General features: G+C 40.9%; 1 protein-coding gene across 3 annotated transcripts in view; it reads left to right on the top strand.

Annotated features, from left to right (window-relative positions):
- Window positions 1-16,325, top strand: part of DIAPH2 (diaphanous related formin 2) — a 5,141,990-nt gene extending 5,125,665 nt beyond the window's left edge. For all 3 annotated transcript variants that reach the window (XM_069612994.1, XM_069612992.1, XM_069612991.1), the window contains one exon: window positions 6,836-16,325. In XM_069612994.1, the coding sequence (XP_069469095.1) occupies window positions 6,836-6,900 (65 nt within the window). In that variant the 3' untranslated portion in view covers window positions 6,901-16,325. The remainder of the gene's footprint in view (window positions 1-6,835) is intronic.
- The last annotated feature ends 9,804 nt before the right edge of the window (window positions 16,326-26,129 follow it).

Raw genomic sequence — 26,129 nt, 5'->3', positions numbered from 1 at the left:
GTCTCTCAGTCTTTGGTACAATTATGATTTGTTCATCTATGGTCTCTTGGGATTTCACACACTTGTGTTTCTTCATTTCACTCTTGAGGTTTCACATTGAATTAGTTTCTTAGTTTCTGCATCCACATATTAAAACTGTAATGGAACTGTTTCTTTTCACTATCTTTACCAATGGTGGAAACACATTTTCTATCTTTCTCTGACTTTCAGTCAGTAATTGAAGGACTGATTATTTAAAGAGTACGTGTTGGAAATGCTCTCCACTCAGCACTCAGTGTGTATTGCATGCAGTAGTGAGAGCTCGTACATAAGTTAATGATAATGTTAAATGTTAATGGTATTTGTGCCTCGCACTGTCACAACCGGAGCGGTCCACAGGCACTCAGGGGGATCTGAAAAGGGCAGGGAGTGGGGTGGTTAGTAGGGTGTAGTGGGAAAAGGAAAGTGAGAGTTTTGATGTACTGTTGGGAGCCTTAGTTCGGTTTGCACAGTTCACTGAGCTTAAGTACAGGTTACGGGTTGGTGCAACTTTCCAGTGTGCTGTTGTGACGGGTTATGTGTTGTTTGTCTGTTGTTGAATTGTGTTGAAATGTGTGGATTGCTGTGCAGAGGAAGTGGTTGTGTGAGTTTGTGTATGAGAAGTGTATGCAGAAGGTTGAGGTTTTAGAGTTGGATTAGCAGGTTGTTTCTTACCTCTTTAACTTTGTGTTTGTGCGCTCAACATCCATGATTATCCTGTGTGTTTGGTGTTGTAATGTATCTTCCTAGTTGGCAGGCACATTGAGAAGTGGCAGTTCTCCTCTGTGTTACTCTAGAAGTATGTATATCTGGCTGATGCAGGCATGTTCCCCTGCCCGGGGTGTGCGATGTTTGGGTTAGAGGGTTCTGGTCACTCCCTGTCCGTTCTGTGTGGGGTCCTTACCTACCTAGGATTACTTTGTGGACTATCTGTATGTGGAATGGGTGATTGAGGTGTCCTCCTCCATGCCGTCTGGTTGGGGAAGATTAAGTTAGGGGTCATGGGTTAATCCTTGGGGATCTTATTACCCTCTGGTTATATGTTTGTTAGTCATTTCCTTCTGGTTCTGGTGCAAAGAGACAAGTTTTGAGTAGTTTTCTGAATTCCAGATGATCCCTTGTGTTGCAAATGTTTTTTGGTAGAACGGTTTATTGCTGCCAGGTGACAGAAAGATGATCCTCTGAATTGTCTTTTATTGTATGGTTTAGGTTCTAAGCGAATGTTGTTGCTTGATCGGAGTGATCTTGTCAGATGGTAGATGGTTATTATTTCATTTAGGAACTCTGCTACTTGGCCATGGATTGATCTTTGCATTATGCATATGATCATATCACTATATTGTTTCATCTACTCCTGCTTCCATTCCTTTTCTGCATTTAGTACACATTGTGGAGTCAAAGCATTGACTCAGAGTACTCCTTCGTATTTGACTGATATGCTCCATACTTCTGGGGGAAGTAGGCTGTCACAAAATGATACAAGAAGGATGGACGTTGTTCTATTTAAGCAGGCATAACATCCACCCAGGTCTGCATATGCTTCTGGAATTCACTCCCAGCTGAGATTTAGATGCCCCCTACCTTCTTAAATCTGCAAAAGGCTTTGTGGTTTTTGTTTTATGTTCTGTTGTACAGTGGTCGAAGTGTAGGAAAAGAAGTAGTGGAACTATGCTCCCTGCTGGCCTGCCCCTGCTCCCACAAACCCCATTGCCACAATCCCTCCCACACACAATACACCACCTAAAACACTTGCACCTGCTGTTTAAGGGAACGTTCAGTGCAGTGCACTGAAAGTGAAGCTTTTAACTTCTTCCTACACTTTTATTTTAAAACAAAACCATTCCGGAACGGTTTCTTTTTAAAATAAAAGTATAGGAGCTGTACAAGGTAATTTAAAAAAGTATAGGAGCACCGCTCCCGACCGCTCCCACTCACTTCGACCACTGCTGTTGTATTGCATTCTTTGTTTAGACTGAAGTTTGTTTTTTTCTTTAAAATTAGTTTAGTCTTTGCTATTGTACAGAGCCCTGCTAACTCCAGGTGAGGGTGCTCTTAGTAGATAATTTAAATAACTAAATTATCTTATCACAAGTAATGCATGCCAGAAAAGACTGGGATGAAAAGGAATGGCAGTTTCTGCTTTTCCTCATAAAGTGGTACCATGAAGGGGTTTTCCATCCACATTAACCATAAGTATGCAGGAAGAAGCCTTCCTTGGCCAAATCCACTAAGACCTTGTAACTGATACTAATCATTTAAGAGTACAAACATCTAACAAGCAATGAGAACACCACAAAGCTGTTGCCCAGTCATATTGAAACTTTAAGATATGGGCAGGACAATCACAGGATTCATTACAGAGAGATTCTTATTAATACGAAACTGGCAAACATATCGTCAATGGAATTCTTGCCGTTTCCATTTGTAAAAGCAAAACATTAGGGTATGGAAACTTACTAACTGCTGGATATTCCAAGTTGTCATTGCATCACACAGGACCCATGAACCAAAACATATAAAATGTCATTATTAGAGTGTTCAGCTGAGGTCCTTTCTGATATATAAACATCTACATTCGAAGAAGCAGCTTGAACAAAATACAAATAAATCATGCTTTGCTAATGCAGCACATTCTTAAGGTTGCCTGAGCTAGTACTTGAGCTTGTAACCTTGTATATCAGGAGATACAATGTTTCTGGAATGATAGCTTCTCCAGAATGGCTAATTTAGCTTACCTACTGAGTCCCTAAGCAGCTTTGCTGGATTTCTAGGATTTATTGTTTTCACCTGGTAAGAGTGTGAGCCTTTTTCCCCACTCTTACGTGTGTTTTGCTGTGTGTGTTTAACATTTTTGTGCTCATAGACTGTGGAGCCTCACCTACTCCATAGGCATTATCTTTCTTTCTGTGTCTTAGACAGCACCTTCAGTGTAGTGACACAGGGTTGTATTTTTCAGACTTCCCACTTTAAACTCCATTTTCTGGGACTGACTACTGTCTCTCAGAACATGTAAAGTTGCCATTGACTTTGTTAGTCTTTTTAAATCCACAGACCCAGTACAAAATATCTTACATAGAGTTATTGAAAGGGTTAATAGTTATCCTTTTTTGTCTGTTCCTCATGGAACATTATTTTGTTCCCTTTTCATTGAGATTTGGCTGGTGGCAGTGGTATCTACACTATTTTTCCTACTGCGGTTATTTTATTTGGTTCTGGCTGGGTTTATTTGCCATTTCTTTTTGTAAAAGTCTTTCTTGTGTTTTACTCTGTGCGCCAAGCCAGGTTTGGTTCCTTTGTTTGCCGTCCTTTGACGGACTTCTACACAGAAGCCCTCTTTAGGCGCCTGAATTTCTGAGGGGGACAGGATGTGAGGGAGGGGTTTGAGACTCCCTGCACAGGGTGTCCTTGGAGACCCATGTGGCACTCTGTATGATTGGCTGTGGTGACTGTCCCGCCGGGACAGCCGCCCTGCTGTGTGATTGACAGCCAGGCTGTGTGAATGGGGGAAAACTGCATAAAAACCATGCGTCTGGGACTGAGAAGGCACTGGATCGAGAGACCCGAAGAGAAGCTGACAGAAGAGAACCTCTACCACGACTGATCCTCCCGGTGAAGCCCTGCTGCGGGTCCACATCTCCAAACTTTGACGACAGGGAAGATCTGCAAGGAATATTCTCCCCTTGAGCAAGCCAGGCCTCCCTCCTCTGGAAGATTTTGCTGTGCACAGCTACAGTGAACCGGATAGCCAGGAGGAACAGACCCTACTTTGGTTTTAAGGAGCGCATCTTTTATTTGTTGCTTTGCTCTGCTGCTGGTTTCTTCCCTGGGCAGTGCAGGACCCTTCAATCTTCCTACTTCGTGTCAGTCGGACAGTCGCTTCAGGAACCATGAGCCTGCAGGACCTGCCAGGAACATCCACCTCAGCTACAGCTTCTTCTCCATTTAAGACAATGTTCAAATCTGGGCGTTCATTTCGTCCAACCACGGTAAAAGTGCTTAAAATCTTTTGTCAATCCAAGGGCTTGTCCTTCTCTATTCTTTAAAGTAACTTTTAGTCCGACCAACTTCGTTCTGAACTCTTGGCAAAGACTTAACCGCGAACTACTCTGAACTGTGTGATCCTCTGAAAAGACTTTGGTGCATTGAATTTGGCCCAGGCATCTTGATTTGATTTCCTCACTGTAGTTACTTTTTCTAGATTTCCCTGCTTACTTACTTGTTGGTGCTGCTCAACTTTTGCCTAACTTTGTCTTTCCCTCGCATTTAAATTACTGGAGTGCCTTTTTGCGCATACTTTATTTTGAGCTTAACCTGTCCAGAATGTATTGGGTGTGGTGTAAAGTATTAAGATTGTGATTTTTCAACTGCTTGATAATAGTGAAATATTTTACAACTGATGGTATAAATAAATGTATATTCTTTTACTCAGAAACCTTGAGTCAGTGTTTGTTGTTGCACAACCCAAAAGAAGATGGGACTGCAGGGTGCTTTACAAATAGAAAGTTCTTATGGGATTAACACCGTGTTCAACATGGGTATTTTGACTGCTAGTCAAATCACAGGTTAAATGGTCACCGTCCACATAAACTGTGGTCAATGAGGTGTCCTACTCCCCAAAACTGCCATGACTATTAGAAGAACAATTGCCAACTGCCACACTACTGTTTGGTTTCAAATATATATATATATATATACACACACACACACACACACACACACACACACACACACACACACACACACACACACACACACACACACACACACACACACACACACACACACACACACACACACACACACACACACACACACACACACACACACACACACACACACACACACACACACACACACACACACACACACACACACACACACACACACACACACACACACACACACACACACACACACACACACACACACACACACACACACACACACACACACACACACACACACACACACACACACACACACCCCCCCCCCCCCCCCCCCCATGTGAGCATGCACACCAGATGCAACTGAATAACGGTCACTCTAAAAGGAACCCTCTGAACAAAATGAGCAAGCCCAGAATGTTCATGAGTGTTCCATGAAGGACTGTGTGAGAGGACATATAAACATCAAGGACGACCAGTAAACAGATGCCATCCTCATCCAGCACACTAAGGGCATTGTCCACAATCTGTAATTCTATGGGTTTTTAAGAGAGTTTAAGGGTTTTTATTTGTCTTATCAACAGAAATCATGTAGGTTACTCGTTGTTACGATATTAAGGCTTTTCGAATATGGAATAATATTCATGGGCATTCGTGCAATTTATAATTTATATTATTTGCTGTTTTCTATAAATGAACGTCTGGCATTGGATATGATATGTGTGTGAATCAATACACTATGAACCTGTGTTTTTTACGAACTATGTCGTTTAAATATTTTACATCAGAATTATATGCATGTACAAGGAATATATTATCCCTGATTTGAGACAGGCCAGGAAGAGCCGAAACACGTGTTATCACCAAAGGGCCAACCTAATAATAAAGCCGTTTTCCATCCTATTGGGCGCAATGTCCTGGATATTTTCTTCATTTTTGTTCATACAGAACAACACTTGCCTACTTCAAACAGGAAAAGGGCTTTCACCCAACCAGGGTACAATAAAAGAGAAGAGAAAAACTGCTCAGGACTGTGCAGGCCTGACGTCATAGGGAGAGACAGCAGTTTCGTGCACAGGAAATATTTCTGAAACAGAAAAAGCCCACCCCTCCTCTAGCTGCCCGTTTTTCTCTTCTTTTATTATTTGTTTGTGTAGCCTGGGGACTGCCCACTATCGAGCGTCATTGAAATGCAAATGGCCCCCACAACAATGTTGAGAGGTTGATCACAATGCTTAGATGGTATGCTAATCGCATGGGTATATACACCCCGAATTACAGATAGGCAATAGGCTGGTTTCTGCACTGATAATTATCTAAAATGTGACTGGCTGTAGGTAATTTAAATTAGACTTAAATATCAAAATACTGAAGAACAGCACAACTAGGTTCTTGATTTGTCTGCCGGCGCTGGTGAATGTAACTTGGTGAAATCATCACGACTGCCTTACTATGGTCTGTCCAAGTACATGAACATGCTGGCCTTCATCACACAATCAGTGAAAAGCAATAGGGCAAAGTTGTCGCCTGCCAAACATTGCCTTAGTGCAAATGTCTTTTGAGCCAATGCGTTTGTTTATCAGAGGACTGCTCTTGGGTGCAGGTTACGAATAGGGCTTTTCCTTTGAACATATTTTACGTTAAGAAGCAACTTGCATGTGGCCTATCACGGAACGTTTAGTTCATGTTTCGAAGAGCAGTGGAGATGAGGCTTCCTTCTAGCGAGAGCTTGCACGTGGCACAGCCGATGTTCATCAGACTGACGGGCTCCGTACATAATGGATAAAGTTGACGAAATCTTCGCCTGTTTGTGTTCAGTAGCGTACCCAGACCGTACGTTGTTTTCCCTCTGGGCACATAGATGCGTGCTCCTTAGTGGCACGCGCCTTCCTTTGCTGCTTTTATCACACCCTCTCCTCTGATCAGAAAAAACCCTTTAATGCTGAGAGCGGAAGTGTTGAACTCAGGCAGGCAGCTGCTGCATGAATCCCCTCTGATCCCTTCTCGCGGCTGCTTATTTACATATTCGTCTTGAAGGAGTCGAGGCAGCATCTGAACAGACTAGTGGCTCCTCGGTGCTTCTGTGTTTAAGTCGTGCCTCGTCCTATTCTTTTGTTTTTCTCACAGTCTTCTCTGTGTTTGTTTTGTTGCAGATGTCAGACGGGCGCCCCTGGAAAGGTCACGTTCCCGCCACAACGGAAGCATGCTGGCCGTGTGATGCCGCCTGTGCCAAAGGCGTTAGAAATACCAGTCACAGGCGTTTGGAGGGAACGAAAGGGATGCTTCAGATCACAGCCTATCGCGGAGACGCTGGGAAGACAATTGAACTCAAGAACTGTTACATATGAAAAACAATGCAAACCTATAATTCCAAGCTTGAAACTCGGCAAACAGTGTTAAAGAGAAAGGATTCTTGTGTTACATTACGCATTGCTGTTACATTGTGACGAACTCGGCTTTCTTACTCGGGGGAGATTTGCATATCACAAACACTTTTTTTTAAATAAATATATATGCAAGAAAATAATATTTTCTAATTGTACAAATGAAAATTCAGTGACAGCTTGGATGAAATATCAAAAAGGAGATGTTTGTCTTAAGGGTTGACGCTCCTTTGTAAATGGGAGCTACACAGAGCATGATTTTATATAAAGGGGTTATCATACGAGAGCATATGTTGTGTACATTGCAGGATGTATTTCTTCTTTTTTTGGCATGTAAAACATGTATTGCACATTAACACGTACAATATGTATACATTCATCAGAAAGGTTCATAAACCAATTTATTATTTTAAACAGAGGCCACGCTTCCTCGATTTAGAATGCTAAATGCAGAGCGAGGCCCAGAAACCTAGCAGCACTAATTAAGAATCCAGCCTAACAAAGACGTTATGAAGAACCATATCTGATGAAGGTGTTTCCTTTGGTGTAACTGTATCTGAAGCGCCATTTTTAACTTCTTGCAGATAAATAATGTGTTGTATGTCTGCATTTGCAGAGAAGAATAATAGAAATACTGAAGAGTTTACATTAAGGAACATTTTAAATAATAGCTTTGTTAATATTAACTTTGCAACAAAAATGACATTCATGATGTATCTTACCAAAATGGTACCTTTAGATTGCTGTGTCTGTATAGCGTTTTATTCTTTGCCTTCCACCTTGTATGTGACCTAGTAATAGCGCCATTGTACCCTAGCCCTCAACTCATTTTATTAAAATGCAGTAATTGGACAAACGCATTAGGGTCGAGTGAGGCTCCCATTGGTGATTAGACTGACACAAGCACAGCGGAAGAGGGTGAGGGAATAAGGAGGTTGTACCTGTAGTGACCTACTGAAGGCTAGGGGCCGATTCAATGGTTATGATGCATTTTATATCGACAATGTTATTTCTAACTTAATCATGAGGTTTCCATACTGCTGCAGGCTACAGGTTGTGACCGCAGTCACAACAAATGCAGAGCGAAGACACGCATTTCAATGTCAAGTGAACTGAGTGATAATCCTGTAGGCTCCAACTTTATTTTTGCTAATGTGTGCCTTGATATTGTAGATAGGTGTGCCTTTGCTGATGATAAAAGCAAGCACCCACAGGACACAGCAACAGCATTTTGTTATAACAGCCCCGTCAAGTCTTAATGTAATCGCTAAAGCAAGGAAATTGAACATTTTTTGTCAGCCTCAACTGAAAGCTTGATCTCCCTACACACGAAAATCTAGACTATGCATCTATACTAGAATCACAAGAGAGAGACCCAAGCATATGTTATGCAAAGAAATATGAGAGTTGGTAGAACCTATTCCAAATACATCTAAAAATCTATATCAATAGGAAAACACCCTATCCACCCAATTTGTTAAAAAAATGTCTATTCCATCAGTGATCAAGAAATCACTGATGAAATAGACAGCAATAATTGTAGATTAAACAGTAGAACATTACACCTGCCAATTGATCAACAAGCGCAAAACCAAAAAGTGAAATCTCCAAAATTCCGAAACAGGCCCCCCCGTTGATCATAATAGAAGAAGCACTGGAACTGTTGGGTGGTTGACCCAAAAAGTAGAAGGATACACTTTGTTAATCGAGAAAATTGGTCATCCATAAAGACCCGGCTTGGAGGATTTCCTCGAGTAATATTAGTCTGGATTTTTAAAGGGAATCAAAACCCTAACATAAAATTGGTGCAATGGAAAGGGTTAGTTTGCTTACCTGAAAATAGTGTATTATATACCTGCCCATACGAATGAATATTTATTTGTGCCAGAGTACCAATCCTCAAAAATTGCTGCAGATATTATACACTGTGAATTTGATTCTACCTTTCTGACCAAGATGTTGAGAAATTATATTTTCAATACAAATGAAAACACAGTGAGGATACACCCAAAGGGGAATTACAATACTGCCTTTCTAATCTTTTTCTAGAGGAGAAGGAACCCATTGATGTCAACTGGGTTAAGGAAATCATCTGTTTCTGACACAGATGTGTCAGCGCAAATATTTTCTCCTAACATATTGCACCTGATATTGGTATTTTTAGTCTATCCCAGAATACCCTCTCTTGGGAAATCACAATTGATGAAGACAGTACAGTATGAATTATGCAGCCCGACAGCTTGATTAGTGTAACCCAGGGTTTTGTCAGAATTATTCCAGTTTTTGTCTTTATGAGCTACGATTTATTTTAAAGAATGTATATGTATTATATGTATTTATATTGAATATTAGTTAGATATTTGTATTGTGATCAAGTTTCAGATATGTTTAGACACATGTTATTCATTTGTGCTACTTGATTTAATGATGTTTTTGGATTAGAGAGAGAAAGAGCAGTATTTGATAGCAGACACATGGGTCCCTTTTTTGTAATTCTGGTTTTGGCCCTAAAACACAGAGGACACCCTTAGTTGTATTGCTAATCTACTTTAAGCATATCAGAGCTGACAACCAAGATCAGGCAATTCTTGTCCGAGTTGATCAACCTTTTGGATATTGAACCAGAAAGTGTATGAGAAGCATTTTTAAATTCTTGTCATCAGATTCACAATGATGACCTGGAATGGATCACACTGGTAAAGTTAGCTTTTTAAATAAAGGAACTTGCAAGCTTGTAACAAAGCACATCACATGGTTCTATATGAGGAGAACTAATCAATTACACTATCTCTTTAATTATAAGAATGTATTTAAAAGCAAGAGACACATGAACGTTTTAACTATATTCTAGAAAAGTTTCCAGACACTTTGTAATTCAAATAAATGTGACCTTATTTCTTCTGGTGCAATACATTTGTGACATAATGTATTCATAGATAGTTATATTTGACAAATATGCAGTAAGGATCACCTATATATACAATTACACACCAGTTAGAGTTGGCAACCACTTTCCCTGGCTTTCACATCTGGTGCAGTGTGAGATCCAAAAGTGAAATATGACTATTAACAAAATAAGATGTCATTGTAATCATAGTAGTCCATACAAATATCTATTTGGTCTCATATAAAGCAGTTTGTCAGGGGCAATAAATTCCGAAATGTTCAGAAAAAAAATGCCTCATACTTTTCGAGTTGGGAGCTTTCTGTCTGGAACAAATAGTTGATCTCCCTTCATCAACAAGCAGTTTATATATGAAAATATCTTTCAGTCTAGCTTCTCAAATGAACCATCCTGGAGCCAATGGCATCACCTGTGCACTATTCGGCCTCTTTGGTCAATCAGGTGCATTCAGTGCTAAAGAGATGCTGTGTTTCATTCACTCATTATTTCTTTAAGGATTTTTATTCATGATATTTGGATTGGAGGACAAAGAACCAACATTGCTGCCCTAAACAAGTGTGACCACATGACAAAATCATCATTACACCTTTGCTCTCTCTTAATACCCGTACACTTATCATAGTGAGTCTTAATAATATGACCAGCCACCCTGCTCAGGGCTTTAAAACCTATAAAATCTGGAGATTGTCATAGTCTTGCCCTTACCAAGAAAATTTGGACCTTGGTCTGTTAAATACTAGGAAAAGGCAGCAGTGGATGGGGACATTTATATGCTGGGGGAAGGAGTATAACACAATTTAAATATTTGTACAAGTAAGAAAGGGCACGAGGGGTAGTGGTAATTTGCATGCCTGTAGAATTAGTGAGTAATGATCAAGACATAGCACTGATTAGACAGTTGCAAATGTAAGATGCTCATGCAATCAAATGCACAGCCATGTGTGTAGATTTTAGCAACATTAAAATGCATCCCCTAACCTATATGTCCTTTAAAGTAACTTCACAATTACCTGTTTATTTTATTCACTGTCATAAACTACACACATGTAGCCACAATGCATACATCGTACACATCCTCATAACCAATGGCCACTTAAATTCATGCTTTCTGTGAAACCCTCAATGCTGTGACTCATCCCACAAACAAACTATCCTGTGGGTTATTAAAGTCACAGTCTTTGCAACTCTTTTTCAGCTATGCTTTGTGTCTGGTGAGTCAACCTGACCTTTGTCTCAACATCATTAATTATCCCGGGAATGCCAATTCCCCTCAAAACCACTAACGTACAATAGACACAAAAACCCTTGAAAAACACAGTTAGTACTAACGTTCAAGGCACCTATCACCCACCCCACAAAGGGTTTGACAAATCATGGAAACACTTGGCATACATGTGTATCATTCCTGGTTTGACACACATTACCTACTTCAGACTAATCAATCTGCCTGTTGGTTTTCACAGAGCATCCAGTCACCATCATATATATCAGAGGGTACCTTGTGGAGAAAATGGACACTATTCAACGCAAAGTTCTAATTTTTCTTGACCTATTAACAGCGTTCGATACTTTGGACCAAAATATCCCAATTAATAGACATTAGGCTCAAAATGAAATTATGAGAATAGCCTTTCACAGTCTGAAGTCTTCCTTTCCAACTGTTCCAGAAAAGTAAAAAAAAAAAAACGTGTATCTTCCTGTGCCAGACTATTAGCTATAGAGTGTGCAGGATATCCTCAGCAGCCATTTCTTTTTACATATTCAGTTAACATAACACTCTCTCAAACAATGCTTCACAACTGGGGGGCTGCCCTTTTAGCCAACCTGCACACCACCATACCCACCAGAAAGAACACAGAGTTTTCTTATTTGTACCTAGGTTATTGGTACTTCTGACCTTCAACCACTACAGATTTTCTGCATCTGATGCTTCCTCTATCCGATGAAAATCGCCACCCACCTATCTTACAAATCCAGGTGCACCAAGGCAAACATTATTGGCAGACAGAAGCTATATGGGACCACTTACATTACCTACCCTATTCACATTCTAGCTGATGACCTAAAACATGTCAAAATTATAAATCAAATGTATGTTGATGCACTTAACTATTTCGTCAGAACCTGTCTAACACAGCCTTCCATCCAAAGAATATTTTAAAGCCATAGCTTAAAAAATGTGTCGGCACAAGAGCATGGCTTACAAAAACTCAAGAAGAGCATTTTAATCAACTGCTAGAAATGTCGATGTCTGTGTAAATGTGGGTTTGCTAGTTCAGCCAACCCCAGTATTTAGTATTGTATATCCATGGATACTTTTCCCAACAAGACCTATGGGCCCCAGTGTTCTTGCCCCTAGTTGTGGTTCCTTGCCCCTCTAGTCTCTATTGTGAAAAACCCAAGCATAAACATGGATGCTGCCATACCTCTAGCATGCCACATTGCAAAGGCAGTGCAGACGTGATTTTTCCATCTCTGAACGGTGCAATAAGTACTTAATTTTTCATCCTTACAGTCAAGGACTATTATAGTCAATGGTTTTATCTCCAGGAAGTTCAGCTATTATAATGTTCTTTTTCTTCCCAAATTGTACATTTCCCAGTAACAACCAATTCCGAATGCTTCATTCATATTATTTCAATATCTAAAAAATGTTGGACCATGTCTCCTTATACTCTGTTCGATTCACTTTCTGCTGGTTGAGGAATGTGTCATATCCAATGCTCTCTGTTTTGTTTTCAAGGTCCCTCATCATCACTAATCTTTGTTTGGGTTATGCTCACTTAATCTGTTTAAAGTGCACATATTGTGCCACAATTGTGTTGGTGGATGGCCTTTTTCTGTTCACTCCACAATGTTGTGGAACACTTTAAGACACAAATTATTTGTATCATCCTCAAAGTAGTTCCTATAAAATATGTATTACAAATAAATTGTCCAGAAGTTCTACCACATGTACAAGAGAATGTTTCTTTCGGATGATTTAAGACTTTGTAATGTACTGATCATTTCGGTGGCATTCTTCATTTAAACAGCTTAAAAATCCATGCTAACAGGAGACAGATTTCAGTTTTAAAAATACATTATGTAGTTGATGGTGGATGTTGAAGAACTAAACAGGTTTTCCCATTTCATTCTGAAAGAGGAGTAGGGTTGGATCTTCAAATATAGATACTTCATATTTACAACAGCTGTAATATTAATTGAGGTCTGTAAAATCCCCATCAAATCTATCTCGAATTTATAATAAAAGACCACTAGTTCCATCTTCTATTTCTCCACTTAAGAAACTCACAGGCTGCACAGACATGTGCTACCACGTCTTGCATTTCATCTATATTGGTGGGGTATTTGGATGCCATCTTGACTTGATGACAATTTGATACATACCTCCTTGTCGGTTTGTTCATCATTGGATGTCAAGATGTTCTTCATAGTAGGGTAAACATCTGTTCATCAATGCAGGCTTCATGAATATTTCAGTAGGGTACCGTTTATAGATTTTGCAGTTATCTCTTTATCATTGATTACAGATTTTGTACTATACCATCCTCCACAGATTATTCTCAGATTAATTACATTCTGCATCACAAGGAAGGTTACAACTCCCAATCATTTAACAGCAGGAGAGATAAATATAACTTTCCATACTTCCCAGAGCAAAACACAAACACTGTCTTTTGGATATAGAATGTATTGAAGATGATTAAAAAAATACCTGAAGTTACTATCATGGGCAAAGCCTAAATCATAGCCTAGATATTACTGAATTTTAAATGAAGTGTTTTGGTGGATATGATGGGAAACATTCTAATCACAGTAGATTGAAGGGGACAGCACATCTACAATGCAACTGGATTCCTTAACCTGTGTAAATACTATATTTTCTAGATCGTTTTCATTGCAAAGAATTACTTCAGTTCACCTTTAAAACTAGTGATATGTTGTTTCCTCTTTCTGTCTTTGGTCTCTCACACCATTCATATGCCCAGACAATATATTACATTAAGATATCTGAATTCAAACAGAGAATGACCATTACTTTCTTTTGCACAATCGTACAACAGTCTATCTTCTATAATGCATGCAAATCTCTCCATCTCATAGTTGATTTGAACTTAGTCTAACCTCCCGCAAAAGCATCCAGTGCACAGGAAGAAGCCTCCCCCTCCCCCAAAACTGAATCATCACAATGCTAATTAACTGACTTTGTGTTGTCTAAATTACCCTACACAATACAGAAAAACATAAAATGAACATCATAATGGCAGTCATGTATTTAAAACACTGTTTTGTTTTAATTAATTCCTGTCAACAATAATTTAGTTTCAAAATGAGTGTATCTAAATGCTTAACTCACTGTAATAAATTCATAATTTCGAGGTGTTTTTTTTGCTATTTTTTTATATTGTGCTTCATGTTGGAATCCAGCCTCTAAGCACGGGATCAGGTATCAAACATGTGTTGTTCGGCATTGACTTGTTTCCAAGATAACCACGTTGCCCTGAAATGATTATCCCAGCCCACATACTTGATCATGTGTCATTAAAATCCTACACCTCCATATATGTTACTTCATATAAGCCAATTGTTGAAACTCTTTTCTCAAAATGTTTATAAATATCTTAAATGGTTTGCATTGCTTGGTTCCTGCTTGAACCCTTTCTCTAAATACTGTATGGATTTGAGTAGCTTAATGTTTTTATTTCTCCATTTCTAGACATGACTGCACCCTATAGGAGTCAAAGAAACTATGTTGTTTTGTTTCTGTCAATCTTTCCAAATCATCAACCTTTTCTGGTAGATGGCTTTATGCTACTGTAATAACTGAATGTTACTGGCATTTTGATCTACACAAGCTATGTTCCTATATTTTCTCAGAGAGAATAGGTATCTGTTTTAAGGATATCATATTTTCCTCTGTTTTGAACAAGGGTCAATAGTGTCTTTCAATTGCATCTCTGCATTTACTGTTTACTTCTTCATGTTCCCCATCAAGGCTGGTAGATTGCCACATTCTATGAGGATCTGCCAGTATAAAATGGCTGCTAGACTAGAATTCCTGAACCATTCCAGTGACATCTCAGCCTGCTGACTGCCAGTACTGCACTGCCCCTTGCAATTCGCCAGTAGCGTTGGTCCGGCTTCTGCTTATTCACTTTGGAATTGTAGATGCTACAACAATAATGCCCTTCTCCTGCACTTACCTTGTCCTCAGCCTCTACACACCCACTACCAGCATTTTAAAGTCAAACGCAACCATCGGAAATTCAACTGAAAACTCACCCTCTGCCCCAGTCACAAGAGAAATTCCAAGGTAGATTAAAAAAATAAATGCATAGAAAGAATGAAACTTGGTGGATGTCTAGAATTACCAGCCAGAAGGACTCTTCTGATTGGATGAATCTACATTGCTTACAAAAATGTGTTGTGTCGATCCCCGGCTTTCTTATCTACTTTTGGAACCATAATTGTATTATGATGTTAAATCAGTTTAATTAAATGTTATAACCAAATGTAAACTGCAGAAACATCTTCAATTGCAGTCATTCACACCTCGAAAGTAACCTACATGGTCATTGTTCAATTTGCTTCTTTGTTAGTGAAAATATGTATGCATCTTATATCACCTGTTTGCCTTGTAGCATATGAGAAATGAAGTGTGTGTTCGTTAATGAAGTTATACTTGCAATGTGTCCACGTCATATCCAGTTATATAGTTCTTGCAGAATGGCAATGCACGCACTGGACTGACAATGAAGGACTTTTCTGACGGAATTGACTTGCCTTATGTCCCACCGCAGCACAGCTGCAAATTATTATGTATAAACAATATGTTGATTGCATTTTTTGTCGTTCAAAGTAATTATCACAACGCATTGCACAACAGTTTTTGCCCTGTCATATTATTCATGCAAAGTACAAAGTAAATATCGTAAAATAGATCATGCTTGAATCATGCATTATTAAAATCAAGGTCACGTTTGTAAGAGATGTGTCCAATACGAAATCAAAGTGGCATTTTCGGAGATGTGGACTCTTTTAAACCGGTGGCATTCTTTCTTGGAGTTAGTGAGGGGGGCATGTTTATGCGTTGCTATATGGGACAACACAATTATTTTAAGTAATGCATAGATGGTGAAATATGTTATTCAGGCAAGGGCATTTCAAAATAATGCAGGAGTAATCTAGTATATTTCTTTGATGGGGCATATGTGTAACTCTCTCATGGGGTCTGTCTCTTCCTTTCAAAAAATAGTTGCCAATATCTATGCTCAACTTTTTGTAAAACGTACACCTCTCTACTCTTTTGTTAATTTAAAATACAATAAAAACTTCAAGTACATTATCATCTCTGGTCTCTCCAGCTGTACTTCTATGTAAATTCGTTTTTTTTGTACAATTTTGACATTGGTCTCTTGGATGTGCAATTTTGTGTCAATGTTCTATTGAGCCAATTGTGGAGCATACGTTATATATAGGAGGTGAATAAAGTTAGGGCCTGATTCTGAAAGAACCGTGCAAGAAAAACAAAAATAATATTAAACATAGCAAAAATCAAACATAGATGACATGCCTTGCAAGATTCTAAGGCATGTACAGGTGGTCATTTTTACACAGTTGACATGTATATTGTAGGAAGGGGGACTGTACTCCACAGCATATCACACTCTGCCCAGACTCCTTGCTCACTTTAGTGTTGCAAGCCTGCTGCCAGCACTAATGCATAATTGGTTCTCAACAATCACATGCACGCTGGTTGCACATTGTGCAGTGGCAGACCAGTGATGTTCCCTTCATTTAATGATGTATAAAAATGAGAAATGCATTCTGCAAGGGCCTTTAATGAGGGCCCAGGGGTGTTACCACCTGGTACATTCCGAGGAACTCATCATGATGGATATTAGCACAAAAGGTTTACAACCCGGAGTGCTAATAGACCTGTATTTCAATAACGTGTCAAGATGAGCACACAACCTGGTCTTTCAAAGAAATACTAACCTAACATGGAGGCTATGGAAAATAGATTGAGTCTCCAATCGGCACCTCACTGCCTTTTCCAATGGCAGCTGGCAGACATGAGAGGAGTGGTGCACTGTGCTGCACTGCTGCAACCTCTTCAGAAAGGTAGGGGGGAGGGAAGGGGTGGTGAGATTAGCGTGGGTGGCAAGGAGAGGGAGGGAACATGCTGGGACGGGCTCTGGCAGCTCCAAGGTTGCTCGGAACATGTGAGGTTCAGCCCACATTCTGAACAACCTGATTGGCTGTGGCACCCCTCTTTTAACCACTGCTTTGCACAATTGTGTGTGGTGTAAAGGCATCAGAATATAAATGTATTCTGATACCCTTTGTGCGTTGCATCCAAGATTTCTGGTGATAGCACGCCCTCTTCATTTGCTCCAGGAAACCTTTGAGAATCAAGCCCAAAAGGTGAGACAAAATGGTACGTCCGTGGCGATTAAATTAGGACCTATTAGGTGTTGGAAATACTTATTTCCTGTCAAGAGACATTACTATGATGGGCCGTTTTGAGAAAATTGAATATAGATGTAGAAATGCAGAGATGTTGCCTATGCAAATCTTCACAGTGATATTAGTTGTAGCTACTCCTCAGCGACAGTTGCACCTAGAGAGCGATGGAAACAATGTTGTGTATTCACATTCAAAGTAGTTTAAAGGGACATTTGTGTCCAGCCTTTATGACACAATGCTATTTTTAGGGTGCACTATTCATTACCATGCACATATGCAGATAAAACATGAATACAATTGTTTACCTTTAACAGGCATAGAATGTCTATTAGAAACGTTTTCAAGAACACAAGCGCTCTGAAACACTTGTGTACGAGCACAATACAGATATCAGTATCAATACCTCGGGATGGCACCATGGTTGCATAGACGGCAGTACACTTCAATGTACAAACAATGTACGGGATCGGCTAGCAGTTTGTATGTTTCACCGGTGACAGCTAGTTTTTGGTATTCATGGAACATAATTTTTGGGATTAAAGTCCTTCAAATACAGATTCAAGCAAACTGGAAAACAAAAACACTGAAAAACAGGAAAAAAAACAGCAATTACAGAAGCAGTATCATAATTTGGAAGAAAGCAATTGGTGACATCAGCAATGAACTAAATGGGTTACCAAACAAACGTCAGAAAAACATGCTAAAAAGTAAAGGTGAATGACATTGTTTTTTTCAGTTGAAACCAAAAGAACATAAATTGTCACCCATTGAGCACATCAATGTGAACGTCAGATTTGCCAAATACTTAAAACCTTTGTGACATTTTAAAACAAACCTTCTTTATTGTTTTTTTCCTTTTACAACAAGTAAACAAATAACCACTATACTTCCCCCCTTCCTATATCCCTCCCTCTTCTCCCCTTCCCAACTACCGAGGCGTTAGTTCCAGTGTGCATGGCAATTTTTGTGTAGTAACCTGCTTTCAATGAATCCTTGTTTTGTTGCATAGCATTCGCTGTCTTCATCAGATAACGTTAATTGCAGGGGACATCCCTTTTCATGCCCTGAGGTTCGTGTCTGGTGAGGTTCGTGTCTGGTGAGCCGATCCCTTCTTTGGGTTCCTCTTGTTTCCACTCTGTGTTGTATTGTCAAAAGGGGGGTGAGTAATCGATTGGTTTGCTACTGACTGCTAGCAATAGTGCGTACCTCCTCACCTAAAAAAGCTCAGACTAATCAAAAGAAACCTTGAAACTACCTGGAGACTCTCTCCCTCAGCTGAAAACAAACTCAACCTAGCCAAGGCATCCTCCCAATATAAGAAAGACATCTTACTAGCCAAAAAGGAAACGTACAATACCAGAATATCACAATCCAAATCTAGTGTCAGAGAACTGTTCAACATCCTTAAAGAACTGGAAACTCCTATTGCCCCCCAAGAAAACTGTACCAAGGATAAAAATTGGTGCTCCAGCATACAGTCGGCCCTCACCAACAAAGTAGCCAATCTACAAACTAAAATTGCCCTCAAAAAAGCTTCTCTTACACCTCACATCCCACAGACTACAGTTCCACATCCAAAACCTAAACAAGAACTACGTTTCTGCTTCGCTAAGGTATCGACCATTGAGGTAGAAAAAGTTATCTTGGGACTAAAACCATCTAACTGTAAAGGTGATCAATGCCCTGCCCAATTAATCAAGGATGCTGCGAGAGAATTATCGCCATTCATAACCAAACTCATCAACTCATCCTTTACCACAGGCACTGTACCGAATAACCTAAAAGAGTCCTGGGTACTGCCACTCCTAAAGAAGCAAACCCTTGACCCGGCCATCCCTACTAACTTTAGGCCTATCACGACCGTGCCCTTTCTTCTAAAAATCTTAGACAAAGTGGCATACATGCAAATACAAAACTTCCTTGAATCCAACCTTTTACTTGGAACACGACAATCCGGATTCCGCCCACAGCATGGGACTGAGACAGCCCTAATCGATCTCAAGGCCCAAATAGATCAATGTAGAGACAATGGCCAAGCAGCCCTTCTCCTATTGCTAGACCTCTCAGCGGCCTTTGATCTAGTCGACCACACAGTATTATGCAGTCACCTAGATTCTGCAGCCCACTTCTCCAAAGAGGCCATAATATGGATCAAGTCTTTCTTGAGTAACAGAACTATGAGAGTCTTCTCTCCCTCAGCCTCAGCAGACCCGATCCCCATAACATGTGGGGTACCTCAGGGATCCTGTGTGTCTCCCACCCTCTATAATGTATTCACAAAGCCACTTTTTGACGAAATGGATCATCTGGGTATTGCCTACACCAATTACGCAGACGATACCCAGATCCTCCTCCCGCTTTCAGGTGACTACGTCAGGGATCTGGCTTTAGTGAATAAAATCTACAGCATCGTTCAGGCATGGATGGCCACACACGGCTTATGCCTGAACGATGACAAAACTGAACTCATTATCCTAGGCACCCAAACATACATAACCAAACTCAGCCCGGATTATGCCAATTTCATCATCGATGGGAACAACATAAAAGTAGCGAAGGAAGTGAAGACCCTAGGCTTCTACCTAGATGTCACCCTGAACTTTGCTAAACAAGTTAACTCCCTAGCCTCAGCTACCGCATACACATGCAAACTAATCAGAGCGAGCAAACAATTCCTTTCTACAGACAGCTGCATCACGCTTGCCAGAGCCCTCATACTCTCCAAATTGGATTATTGTAATGGACTATACATTGGGGCTAATAAACAGATTATTCATAAAATCCAGGTCCTCCAGAACAATGCCCTGAGAGCAGCTCTCAACATTAGTAGAAAGGAGCACATATCCTCGGTAAGAAGAGAACATAAATGGCTATCCACACAGGACAAAATTCAACTTAAAATTGCCTCCCTCACCCACAAGTGCCTCAATAACAAAGCACCACCATATCTCAAGGATAGGCTACACCCTAGAACCTCGACCAGACCCACAAGAACAGCAAATGCTAACTGCCTACAAGTCCCTCGTTTTAAACTTGCGACTATAGGAGGACAGAGCTTCCCAGTCAAGGCAGCGCAGCTGTGGAACTCACTTCCCCTTGGCATCAGAGAACCCCAGCCCTTTGCGAAATTTAGGCAGAACTTGATCAATTGGCTGAGAGTAAATGACGACTAACTAACCTCCCTGTCCTGACTGTTTCCATTGATATACTAACTGAAGCTCCACTGGCACCCCTATACCAGACTATCTAAATCAACTCCCTTTTACACTAGAATGTTCCTGATACCTGTATATTACTACTGTATATATCATTGTACACTATATATTGTATATATATTACTACTGTAGATATTATTATATACTCCTGATAGTGTACCCACACCTGCAAAACTGCGCTGACTCTGGACCTAGCTCCGGCCGCGTATATATATGCCTACTATATACTGTATATTGTATGATACCCTGTACTATTGTATGATACCTTGCACTGTTACCACTTACTATGTACTTGTAACTAAGCCGAGCATTTTCTTGTCCTGTGCGCCCTGATGCCCCAGGGTATGGCGCGCCCTATAAATAATAAACTAAACTAAACTAAACCTAGCTTCCCAAGCCACGTGATAAAAGACGGCCTCTTCCATATTACATCTCCTGCAGGCAGAGGACCTATCTGGATAAATCCTATTTAGTCTGCCCGGTGAATAGTAAACCTGGTGTAGTAATTTGTAATGGATTAGTCTAAACCGGTTGTTTATGGATATGGTGCCTGTTTGCATGCAAATTATCTTCCAGCGCTCTTCCTCTATTGTCTTTCCCAATGTGTTTTCCCAGATTCCTCTGTACCTCTGTCCCCGCTCCACCCCACTCTCTCTAGCCATCTTATATATGGTATACACCAATTTCTTTGTTGACAAAGGATTAAGTAAATATTGTAGTATACAGTGGGGAGTGGGTGCTAGGGGGAATTCGGGCCATTTGGATCTGAGAATCTCCCTGATCCTATAGTATATGAGTACGGTAACATCTGACCACTCCCCCCTCGCCTGTATGGTTTCCCAGGTGATAAACTGGCCCTCGTGGACCAAATCCCCAAGTTCTTGAATCTCTAGCCTCTGTAGGTGAATCCAGAAAGATTTCTTGTGTGTGAGCGGTATGCCGTGTACATTGTATATCGCTAGGCTGGGTGAGTAATGGTTCTGTGAGTTGGATGTACATGTCATCTGTTCCAAAGCCTTACATGTCACCACCGTGGGTTGGACCTCAACTCGAGGCGCACTCGTTGGGGATCCCGATATGATTTCCAGCAGGCTATCCGGATTCACCACTTCTTTTTCCATTCATATATTGAACCTGTGCCGCCAAATAATACAGCTTTAGGTCTGGATATTCTAGTCCACCCTAATCATACAGGAGTGTAAGAGTATTATAGGCCATCCTAGCGTGTTTACCCGCCCATATCAATTGTATCATTGAACTTTTAGTGCATGTCCAAAATCATTCTGCGGGCAAAATAGGTACGTTGTTAAAAATATAAAGTAACTTGGGAGGGATGACCATTTTTGCTAGTGAGATACGCGCCGCTTGTGATATGGGTAAGAGTATCCATGCTTCTAATCTATGTTCCAAGTGATTTACTATCTTAATGTAATTGTGTACATAAAGGTCTCCCACACTGGTAGTCACAAATATCCCAGGTAACGTATTCCTTGTGAGCACCAGCGGAATTCAGCACTGACATCTGCTTGTAGCACTCCCAGAGTCAAAGGCAGTACTTCGGGTATTCTCCAGTTGATTCTTAGCCCAGAGAATTCCCCAAACTTAATTCTTCTTGTGTCAGTGGGGGAGGTTTACTCTAGGGTGCTTAGCATACAGTAATATGGCATCTGCATAAAGCGATATTATGTTGAGTTGTGATTGAGCCTCACACCCCTATGTGCATGCATTTCCCTAATATGACAGGCAAGTGGTTCCATTACTAGTTCAAACAATATTGGTGAGATTGGGCACCCTTGGCGGGTGCCCCTCATTGGGTAAATATAGTCTGCTATTATCCCATTGGTATAGACCGCTGCTTTAGGTGCTGTGTATAGGAGTCAGATCCACCGTAAGAAAGTCAAGCCAAGTCCCGAGCGGAAAAGTACCTCAAAGAGAAAAGGCCAATCGACAGAGTGAAAGGCCTTTTCAGCATACAACGCCGCCACTACTATAGGAATTTCAGGATCTACGTTATGCATAAGCATAAATAGTAATCTCAGATTGTGTTGAGATTGTGTTGAGGGGAACGGCCTGGTATGAATCCTGCCTTTTCCGAGAGGACCCGGGCTGCCATATGAGGGAGTAATCTATCTGCCAGAACTTTTGTGAGAATTCTATTGTCAATATTAATTAAAGATAATGGTCTGTAAGATGTGCACTTTCTGGAAATCTTTGTCCGGCTTCAGGACGACCGTGACCAGTGCTGTTCGAGTAGATTCCGTTAACACACCTACTGCATTCTCATACATGTTGTCGGGGCTAGGGAGTAGTAAGTCTATGTAAGTTTTATATAGTTCTGCAGATATCCAATCATTACCTGGGGCTTTTCCATTCAGGAGGGAAAGTATTACCTTGTGGATCTCTTACTCTGTTATCGGTGTATTTAGTACTCCCCTAGTTCAGGGTCCAACCATCCCAGGGCCACTTCATCTATGTATTGTATCATCGTTTCATGTTCTATCGTTGAGCGGGATGTGTATAGTTGGTTGTAATATTCTCGGAATACGCCATTTATCCCCATCAAGGTTTCCAAACTGGTCCTCCACTTCCATAATGGGTGTTAATCGTTGTTCTAGTTTGATTGCCCACGCCAGTGTTTTACTAGGATGGTCTCCCTTGCCGTACTTTGTCACTAGAATCGGGTCTGCCATCAATCTTTCCTCCATTACTGTCCATTGGCACAATTCCTCCTTTGTTCTCTCAGGCAGTCACGTATATCTCTTTAGAGTCACAATCCCCCTGTGCATTCTCAAGATCTTTAATGGACGCTTATAGCCACCTCATGGACCCCTATATGGCCTTCAGCACCCCCCTTCATTAGACATACAACATCCCCTTACAAATACCTATGGGAACCCAGATTATGCCAGGGTCTGGGCCCAAGTCTATATTAGTTGTGAAGTAAGTCTGTATATCTCGGCTGATTTCATTCCGGAATGCTCCATCTTCCAAGGCCAAGGTCCTGAACCTCCAGACTAATTGCTTTGGAGCGGACACTGGACCTGTTATGTGTATCAGTACTGGCAAGTGGTCGGATAGGGTGCGGGGGAGTATTTTGGAATCAGTGACGCATCTGGCCACATTATAGGTGGCCTTAATATTATCTATTCTGCATGAGCTTCCTAGTACTCCGGAGAAGAAGGTTTATTGCCTGTCGATCAGGTGGTTTTCCCGCCAAATGTTGTGTAAGCCATGATATGATGCGATGTCTGGCCAGGTCTGTGCCACTTGTGGTATGGTTTGTTGTGCCGTGTTGGACCTATCAAGGTCCATATTGAAATATCCGGGCCAAATTATATCGTCCCCCAGGAATTTATGTGTATGGTTAGCGCACTTTTGATAAAATTCAGGGTGAGTCAGTATTAGGTGCTTATATATTTAGCAGGAGTTGTTTCAGACCTGGAGTTTCCCCAGCTAGTATTACATACCGTCCTTCATCATCCCTTATCTGTTCATGTAGACTGAAGTCGAGGGAACTATGAATATAGATCTCCACCCATCTGGGATGTGTTGTATAGGACGAGCCATATCTATGTGTGCCCCGGCCAGATAGTCGAGGTGGGGGTATTTCATGGGCTAGATGCTTTTCCTGTAAGCACAGTATGTTCACCCAATGGTTCTTACTGTAATTAGCTATGAGTCTGTTTATTTTCTGGTTTGGAAGGCCCCTTACATTCCAGCACATTATTGAGATGTTAAGAGGATGTTAATCATCCTCTCCCCCATGGCAGTTGCCCCCATTGTGTGTAATCAGATGCACAGCTTCTACTCGTGTTGTATTGACGGTTCATCTGAGTGTATAGTACTCCCATCCTTATATTGTCATCTAATGTTGGGTGTCTTGACCCACGTTTGAATTATTATGCTACAATATTTGGTGCTGTGGGCTTAGAAAATCCAAGATGGCGGAAAAGCCCACATTTGCGCCAGAATCCAGGAAAACCGCGCAGTTTTGCGCACACCAAAATGGTCGCCGGACCTGCCACCCTCCAGTGCAAAGAAAGATGGTTCTGTTCAAAATCGGTTTTAATTAATGTCAAAAATTGCTAAGATCATGGGCCCAAAACCACCAAACAAAAATCCAACTCTGGTTGAGTGTTCTACTTTACTCTACTGCAGATCCACATCAATGCCATGTCAAGCAAGGATCATATACTATCAAGTAAAATCCTTTCTTTTTTAAATGTATTAATTCAAGACAGCTGTCAAAAATAGGTGCAGTACCGGCATTGGACACTAACCGGCGCTAGCGATCTAAACTCTGATAGGAGAACTGTATTTCAGGAGTTGCAAAAGGATCCTGAGCTAGCTGGGACTTCAAAGGCTTGCTGGTTAATGAAAATTCTTAACACCTGCTTTCCCAGAAGGCAGTCTGATTCAATTAACAGTTCAGAGACCCACACAACAGCCCAGGATATCACATGGCCCTGTTGATTGAGATGGAGGAGTTTCCCCTGCAGCCTGCAGGACACAACACAATAGACCCTTTCAATTGAATAGAAATGCAGATTAGGGTGTAACTGTCAACAGCTGCCCTGCCAGGAAGGAGAGGCCTGTGATCTCTGACTCACCAAGTTCTGGGGGTGGGCCAGACTGGTATGTGAATTCAATTAAGGGCAAATGTATGTTTGATTAAATTGCTTATAAAATCTTGTATTAAGCTCACAGAAATGGGGGTCCTTAATATGGAAAATGCCCTCACGATTTGAGACCAAACTCCACTTGGTGCGGTGTTCTGGGACCGAACCCCGCTATTTATTAATATTGCAGACACAGTGTTTAGGATAGAGACATAGTAATTTCCAGTAATATGCTCAGGGAAGGGGTGCAGGTCTGTGTAAATTTTGAGGAAAAACCAATATGGCGAAAGTCACTAAAAAGCACAAAATGTTGCCATTTTTGAACCCAGGCTCTTAGGGGGATCAGAGTTGGGCAAGAGTGTATCTTAAACTAATCTGTGATATGTGTATGTAATTTCAACGACGTGTGTACCTGGGAAACCTGTTAGTTATGAAAAATTAATTTTCTAAGTAAAAGCAAAGGGATGTATCTTCAATAGATTGTAAAATGGTAGCACTGGATGACTCACAACTCTGTTCCCCAGTCAGGTGACAGAGAATCCTATAGCCTATCAGGATCCTCAGAGGGTTGGGCATAGAAAGTCCGCCTTCTCACCCACTTTCAAAAGACATAAAAAAAGACTGCTTTGGACAGGCAAGACACTCACTTTCCATTTTCTTGCGAAGCACTCTGACGGACCAGACAATATCCAGAAGAACCATCTACAGAACTTAGAATCCAGACTTCAGAACTTTTTCAGCAGGCCTCAAAATCTTTTGCCAATTATTCACCAGCTGGGCGAGCTGTTTGATTCTGGCTAGAACCTTGGGCCAGAACCATATCCAGACCCAGAAAGCAGAGCTGCATCCAG

Source organism: Ambystoma mexicanum, chromosome 5p, assembly GCF_040938575.1.
Source record: "Ambystoma mexicanum isolate Mex_15411 chromosome 5p, UKY_AmexF1_1, whole genome shotgun sequence".
Classification (NCBI taxonomy): domain Eukaryota; kingdom Metazoa; phylum Chordata; class Amphibia; order Caudata; family Ambystomatidae; genus Ambystoma; species Ambystoma mexicanum.
This window is presented reverse-complemented; position numbering and strand designations above follow the sequence as displayed.